At 56.9% G+C, this 7,841-nt stretch overlaps 1 protein-coding gene across 2 annotated transcripts in view; it reads right to left on the bottom strand.

Moving 5' to 3' along the window:
* Positions 1-551: 551 nt before the first annotated feature.
* SIL1 (SIL1 nucleotide exchange factor) overlaps positions 552-7,841 on the bottom strand; it is a 118,487-nt gene continuing 111,197 nt past the window's right edge. For both annotated transcript variants that reach the window (XM_064724827.1, XM_064724826.1), the window contains exons 8-10: positions 4,852-4,948; positions 2,714-2,878; positions 552-1,015 (exon numbers count right to left, since the gene is read on the bottom strand). In XM_064724827.1, the coding sequence (XP_064580897.1) occupies positions 665-1,015; positions 2,714-2,878; positions 4,852-4,948 (613 nt within the window). In that variant the 3' untranslated portion in view covers positions 552-664. The remainder of the gene's footprint in view (positions 1,016-2,713; positions 2,879-4,851; positions 4,949-7,841) is intronic.

Here is a 7,841-nt window from a genome sequence, read left to right as displayed (position 1 = left end):
ACCTACAAAGCAACGCCTTAGCAAGGCTGGCTGGGAAATGCATTTCAGATAAAAATAGGAAAAAAAAAATTAATGCCAGCAAAACAGCCTGAAACCCCAAAAAGAGAAAGATCAAAAATTAGTTATAATTAGCCCTGCTACTTAACAGTGACAAGTGACACACTGTACAAGGGAGCCTCAAATATTTGAGCACAAAGCCTGGTGGTTCCAGGGTCACGGGTGGGGAAGGATCTGGTGGCATTTGTGCCCATCCCTGGTGGTGGCAGAGCCCTGCAAGGGCTGGGGGTGGAAGGGACCAGCTGGGCTCTGCCAAGCCTGAAGGAAGTGCAGGGATTCAAACAAACATTCAAACATCCCCTCCTGGGAGTGACACAAGCATGGCCCCCATGGGAACACTGTTTGTTCCCTTTCTGCAAATCCCAAATTCCGCAGCTGAGCCCCCAGCTTGTTCCCTCCACTGTGCACCTCTGTTCTTCCAGCAGTATGCCACGAAATCAAGACATTCCTCACACCCCAATGTATTTTAATAACAAAGCTGTTGGCACACAGTGTGGGATCTCATTTAGTCCAGCAGTTTATTCCAAAGTGCACCTGCAACAAAAAGTCTGCCCATCCAAACTTGCTGTCACCCTGAATTCCCTGAAATTGGACAGAGCCCCCAGGTTCACCTCAGTTCCTGGATGATGGTGTTAATGGAGCCCAGGAGCTCCCTGAAGTAGCCATCCTTGTCCCCTTCCCTCTGCTCCTGGGCCGCCAGCTCCTCGTACTCGCTGCGCAGGAGGCTGAGGGTGGTGCCCAGGGCGGGGTCCCCCCGGTAGTGCTCCCTGCAGAAGGCCACCAGCACCCCCACCAGCTTGAGGACCTTCTCACGGGTGTCGTGCTCGGGCATGGCCAGCAGATTGGGCACCAGGGCACACCAGCCCTGCTCCACCACCGCCGGCACCAGCCTGACCTGCTGGTACTGCTGGATTTTCTCCTCCATCTGCTCTCCGTGCTGGGAGTCCTCAAGCAGCATCTGTGGAAGTGGTGGAACACAGATTAATGTCCCTGTCAGAGAGGAACTGCTCCCAGGAGGTGACACAGTAGAGGAGGATGCATGTCCTGTACCACCTGCCATGGATGGGGACTTGCCACAGAATACCAGCCCGAGGTTGTGTCCTGGCTCCCTGGCCACAGGGACTGTTTTTCCACCCTGGAGAACTCCCAGGGACTGGGGGTTTCTGTGTCACACAGCCTGGAAGGGGACTCAGGGGCAGGAAATTCAGCAAGACGTGTAAAGTCTTTGGTCTGATGCTTTTTCCTGCTGACAGGTGCCTGCAGCACCTAATGAACATCATCATCACTTGGCTCCATGCTGCTCCTTCCAGAGATGGGATCTCAGTCTCCTCCAGCCATAGCCTGACCTTCCCATGCCAGCCTGGTCCAGAAAACCCAAGTACTGAAATTCTGCAGGGGCTGCTTCCCTTACAGTGAGAGAGAGCAGCCCAGAGGGGCAAGGGGGCCTGGGGGAGGAGGGGAGACTGCCCCACACCACCCTGTGAGCCCTTTGGTGGAGAGGCTGCTGATAGCATGAGATTTCCAGACAGGGACTTGGAAGGACAACACCAAGGAGACCTCCCCTCTCCCGGTCCTCTTGAGAGCTGCCTGCTGAAGTGCAGGCAGGATTTGGGGTGAAAAGGAAGGAATGTGGCAGGAGGAGGCATTCAGAGCCCCAGTGACTCCTGGTTTGCACTGAGAGCTGCCAGGGTGCTTTATGATTCCAAACCAATCCATCTGACACTCACCCAGCCCATCCCAAACCTGCTACCCCAGCTTGGAGCAACCCCCCAGCACCCAGGGTACAGCATTCCCAATCCAAAGAGCAGCTAAAAATTGTTGTTTTAACATAAACCTGAGAATCTGCCAAGCTGTGCTTGCCCCAGACCCACAGAGGTAGGAACAGATGGGGCTGCCGGAGGGGAGAGCTGGGAAATGGGCAGCAGGATCAAATGGGAATGGTTTGAGTCAAAATGCCCTTGTCTGCTCCTTTCCCATGGAGCTGACAGGATCATGTTAGAGTCAGAACCTGATAAGATTTCAGACCTGCTAAAATAATTTGCACCTTTACAAAGTCTCCTGGAAAATAACTGATTTAACAGAGAGGTGCTGCTCTGCCGTGCCTGCAACCCAGGTATTAGAGCAGCCATAATCCGCAGGGCAAATTGGCCATAAACCGAGCCAGAGTGGATTTAATTCCCATTCTCTGGAGTCAGGGAAACACACAGACTGAACAACAAGCCATGGCAAGGAAAGACAGGCTTTAAACTGACACTTACAGCAGTAATCCAGGGTATTTGAAAATAAAACAGAACGTGGCGGGCTGGGCTCCAGCAAGGGACGTGCAGCAGGCAAAGCAGGCAAAGCTGGCCTGTCCCCTGGCCTTGGCTGGACACCACAGCCCAGGGCCAGCATTCCCTACTTGTGTCCTCTGTGTCCTGCTGTTTAAACACCCTCAGGAGGAAATGGTGGCAGTGACTTGAAGGCAAACAAAGGTTTCAGCTCCTCTAGGAATCCCCAGGCACTGGTGTGGTGTTGGCCAAGGGGCTGAAGGGGACTCATCCCCACTGATGCTGGGATGGCTCCTCCTCATCCTCGTCCTGTGAGGATTTTCAGGCCTGGCTGGGTTTGGGGGCGAAGGTGGGGAGTGCCTGGCCAGTGCCACCCCAGCTCTCACCTTCTCCATGATGAGGTCGTAGAGCAGTGTCACCACACGGACATGGAGGGGCTCCATCCCCTTCTGCCGGAAGAGGCTCCTGAGCACCTGGAGGCCGCCCAGCTTGAGGAACTGCTGCTGGGCATAGGGGAAGTGCCTCAGCATGGAGGACAAAGCAAAAAGAGCCTGGTGGAGAAAGAGAGGGCAATCAGCAAGGTAGCCACATGGCCCCTCTTGATGGCACCCCAAGGGGACAGCAGAAACACACTCCAGCCCATCTGTGCAGAGCTCCATGGAAAGTGCATCCCAACCTCTCCTTGCTGAGGGACATCTCCAGCAGTCCTGTTTGCAATCCCAATCCTCCCCAGCACTGTGAGGCTGCCAAACCGTGGGTACTTCATCCAAACCTCAGTCTGGGCTGTCACTGAGGAGCCTGTGGCCAGCCCCTTCTCCATGTTCACCCCCACAATGGGGTGAGGAGTGCCCAGCACCACCCAGCAGAGCCTGATCCCTACAAGGTGATTTGGATGCCAGGGGTGATGTCCCCACAGCCCCACAGTCAGAGGACAAGGCCGTGATGTCCCCGGCTCAGGCCGTGTCAGGGTGCAGCCCCGCAGTCTTTAGCCAGAGCCCAGCAGCCCGCGGAGCCGCAGGCCTCGGCTCGCTCGGAGCCGAGGAGGCGCTGAGGGCCAGCCCAGCGCTGCTGTCAGCCCGGCTGCTGTGCCAGGCAGGGACGGCCGCGCCGCCCGGGGCAGGGTTCGCGCTGCTCGCCTCGGCCTGCCCCGCTCCCCACACGGGGCCGGGCCGCGCCCGCTCCGCACGGACAGATCCGAGCTGACAGCCGCGTCTTCCCCGCTCCCGTTTGTTTCTATTTTCCATTTTCCGCGTTGCTGCTGGTGAATTTGAGATGCTGCTGTCTCCCTTTTGAATCGCAGGCCAGGGGACGGCGGAGGGAAGGAATGCACTTTTGGCCTCGCTGCCGTGCAGGGCTGAGAGCACCGGGGCGGAAAAACCATCGGAGCGGGAGCCCGGGGCTGCGGCCCTGTGCAGGAACGGGCTGGGCCATCAGCCTGCCCTTGGGATCCAGTCTGGAGACACAGGACACTGCACACAGCATGGAACTGGGAATGAAAACCTCTGTCCTCCTGGAAAAGAGGGTTCAGCCCTTGGAGGGTCTTGTACAGCTGTGTGTGAACGTGAACAATACTGAGCCCACCCCTCTCGTTTCTGCAGGGGCTGCCAGCACAATGCACTCAGGTTCACTGGAAAGAACTATTCTGGTTCACAGCAGAGCTGTGAGAGCCCCTGCAGCCCAGCCATCCCAAAAGGAGCTCTGGGTTGAGCCACGGGCACTCCTGGGAGGAGTTTCTGAGCATGGAGCATCCCGTGGGGTCTCCTCACATCCATGGCCAAATGCAACGGGGTTCCACAGTTTTCTCCTGTGCCTTTCACTTGCTGGAAAACTCTTACCAGGGTTAAAGGGGAACATATTTTAGGGAGCTCATTACAGGTGAATGGAAGAGCCAGAGGTCTCCCCACCCTGCTGGACCCCTCATGCAGGAGGTCCCTGTGGAAAAAAGGGCTGGGATTTGGGAGCAGCCAGGTGGTGTTACAGAGGTGGCATCACACACTAAAATGAGGGTAATGGGATCTCATGCTCCAGGGAATAGAGCAGGGAGGGAGGGAGGGGGCAAGGAAGCCCCCAGCCCGATGGACAGCACTGCACATTTGGCTTGGGGCTCTTGGTGCTGCTCCTTGCTCCAAAGCCTCTGCCAAAGGCAGGACACAGGGCTGGCTGCAGCAATTAGCTCCTCAAATGTCAGCTCCTGTGTTTGTCAGCCTGTGATGGCTGTGCTGCCCTGGGGACCCTCGCCTGTGCCCCCCAGAGCTGTGGCACTGTGCTGTCCCCACTGGCTGGCAGAGCCACTGTGAGTGCCACTGCTGGCACTGGGGGGACACCCACAGAGCCAGGGGAGTGCAGGCTCCACCGGTGCTGCTGGGGTGGTTTGGTACCCAGGGCCCCCCTTCTGCACCCCTGGGAGTGAAGCCCACCCAGCGTGGGGTCCCACACTGTTCAGATGTCCCTGATGCCCTGAGAGTGTTTACACAGAGTTCAGCACAATCCCAGCTTTGCCCAGACGTGCAGCCCCACTCCTCACCTTCTTCCTGACAGCCAGGGGCTGTTCTGTGGCCAGGATAACCAGGAGCTTCTGCAGGGCACCCCCCTCGATGGCTTCAATCTGCACTTTGGGGTTGCTGCAGGGATGAAAGCAAAAAGCAGATCACCAACAGAGTGGGGCACAGCAAGCTGGGAGACACCCTGATCTGGCTTGTGCCAGCACTGGGGTGGCAGCAGGACCAGGGCAGGGCCTGTCCCCTGTGCTGGCACTGCTGGGGCACCTCAGGGCTGTGTCCTGTTCTGGGCCCTCATGGCCAGAGAGCCCTGCAGGGGCTGGAGCGTGTCCAGGGCAGGGAACGGAGCTGGGCAGGGGCTGGAGCCCCAGGAGAGGCTGAGGGAGCTGGGCAGGGGCTCAGCCTGGAGCAAAGGAGGCTCAGGGGGCCCTTGTGGCTCTGCACAGCCCCTGCCAGGAGGGGACAGCCGGGGGGTCGGGCTGTGCTCCAGGGAACAGGGACAGGAGCAGAGGGAATGGCCTCAGGCTGGGCCAGGGCAGGCTCAGGGTGGGAGGAATTTCTTCCTGGAAGGAGTGCTCAGGCCTTGGTAGGCCTGCCTGGCGAGGTTTGGAGTCCCCATCCTCAGAGAAGTCCAAGGAAGGGCTGGAGGTGGCACTGAGTGCTCTGGGCTGGGGACAAGGAGGGGATCAGGCACGGTTTGGCTCAATGCTCTGGGAGGGATTTTCCGACTTCAGTGGTTCTATTTAATTATATTCCCACCTCACAGTGGGCATGAACAAGGGTCAATCCAGCCTGATCCCAAAACAAAATCCCCCAGTTCCCACCAACGCTGGCTCATGGTTATGGAGAAGGTACAAATTGTGCAGCCACCTCAAAGACACCTGAAATGAAGGCAGCAGGGGTGGGGAGGGCACACTGGGTCACCTGGGTCTTCCCACCATACCCCCCATCCCACCTGGCTTCCCCTGGCAAGGAGCCTTCCCCTGTGGCTCCCTGGTTCCATGAATCCTCTCACTCCACATGACATCCACTCCTGAAGAGCTCCTGAAGAGCCTTTGTATTCCAGTTCCTGCTTCCCCCTCTCCTCGCTTACTGCCAGCATGCTGATCACCCACACACCTCTCACAGCAAGAGCTCCTCTCCAAGGACTACTGTGGATAAATCCACCCTCCTGCCTGCCAGGACAGGCTGAAACCTCAGGTCAGGATGTCAGCAGCTGCCCAGGGACAGACAGACACACAGACACACAGACAGACCATTCCTCCCACCCACGCTGACACATTGCAAGCCCACTTCTAACGCATCCTGGGAGGTGGTGGAGCCATCAGACACTGCAGGCTCCCTCCTTGGCAGGGCTTTCACAGCCAGGGCACAGTGTGCCAGCTGTCTGACCCCTGATCCCAGAGCTCTCCCACTCCAGGGGCAGCTCCACTCTCCAGCCTTTGCTGGCTCTGCAGCAGCAATTGCACCGTGCCAGACAGAGGTCATGGCCCTGCTACAGCACCTGCTGCTCCCAGGGAGCTGCTGCAGCAGCCACGGCACAGCCCCTCCAGGAAATAAAACACAGAGGCAGGCAGGGTCATAAAGAAACAAAACCAGAGACAAATGGAGCTGAGCAAGGAGCAGCTTGGAGTTAAAACCATTGCTCAGAGCAAATCTGGTGTGGGACTTCCCAGCTGGCACTACCAGGCTCACCTCAGGGCAGGAAAAGGGCATTTGCTGAAAGCCACCCTGGATTTCTCCTTCCTCACCCGCTTGCTGCAGCAGACATCCAGGCACAGCCATGGCACAGGCACCCTGCCAAGGTGGGGGCATCTGTGCCCTGCCCAGACAGGGCAGGAGGGAGAAAGAACAAACCCAGGAGCTCCAGGACCCTCCTGCACATGAGAATTTCACAGCACAATTCTCAGACCCCCATGTACCAGCCCTGCAGCATCCCTGGAAGCAAACCAGCTTCTGCAGTGCCTGGTCAGGTGGGACCTGGCACATCCACCATGAGGAGCCCATCCCCAAGCTCCCCATGCCATGAGGTGCAGAAGCAGGATGCCATTTTCCACCCCAATATGTTGAGCAATGATCCATTGATGGCATCTCTGAATGGGCTGGGGACTGATTTAGGGAGTCAACAGAGGCAAACAGCACAAGCCCTAAAACTTCACCTATCCCCAGGCCACTCCTGGGTCCAAGGCCCAGCTCACAACTGGGGCTCTCATTCATCTCCAGCCAAACCTGCAGCACAGCCATGGCCCCAACAGCATGTGGTCCAAAAACCTCATCCCATTTCATGTGCAAGTCCCTCTGGGCAATGGAGACTAGAGCAAGTGCAGAAGCAGCTTGCAGGAAGACACTTTGCTGAGTAGAAATGCACTGAAAGGACAATCCCCTGGGCTGGAGACTTCCTGGTGCCATTCAAGGAGAACGGCACATTTGGGATATTCAAGCTCTTTTGTCACATCTCTCTAAAATAAATAATGAAAACTCTTACAGCAGGAGACACAACTGAGAAATTGGTATGCCTTTAATACTTGGCTGGTCACCTGGAGGATTTGATCTAATTAAAATCTCTGAACCATGGAGCTTTTGCCAAGGAGCAGCTCGGGAGGTGAGGGAGCCTTCCTGGCTGGTGGGTGTGCCGCTCTCTTCTCAATGCTCCTGTTGCTCTGTCACTGCTATCAATGGCCCTGGCTTCAAGCTAACAAAAAAGCTTGTTTGAAGGTTTGGAAAACTCAGCAGAGATCTGTACAAATTACACTGTCAAGCCCAGGGAAAAGCAGCCTGAACAAAATAAACACAATGAGACAGACTGTGGAGCACTCGCATGGGAAATTCAGCCGTGCTAATCTGTTAATGGAGACAGGATGGTGGCATCTGCAACAAAATTCACTGAAATGGGAGTCTGAGGCTGGGACAGGGCTGGGCCAGCCTATGGTGACATGCCATAATGGTGCGGTGATGGCACAGGTTTGGGTGTGCTGCACTGGTGAGATTAACCAGCCCCCATCCCGGGGGAGGAACA

Source organism: Zonotrichia leucophrys, chromosome 13 (assembly GCF_028769735.1).
Source record: "Zonotrichia leucophrys gambelii isolate GWCS_2022_RI chromosome 13, RI_Zleu_2.0, whole genome shotgun sequence".
NCBI lineage: Eukaryota > Metazoa > Chordata > Aves > Passeriformes > Passerellidae > Zonotrichia > Zonotrichia leucophrys.
Note: the sequence above shows the minus strand (reverse complement) of the source record. Positions and strands in the feature narration are given on the sequence as shown.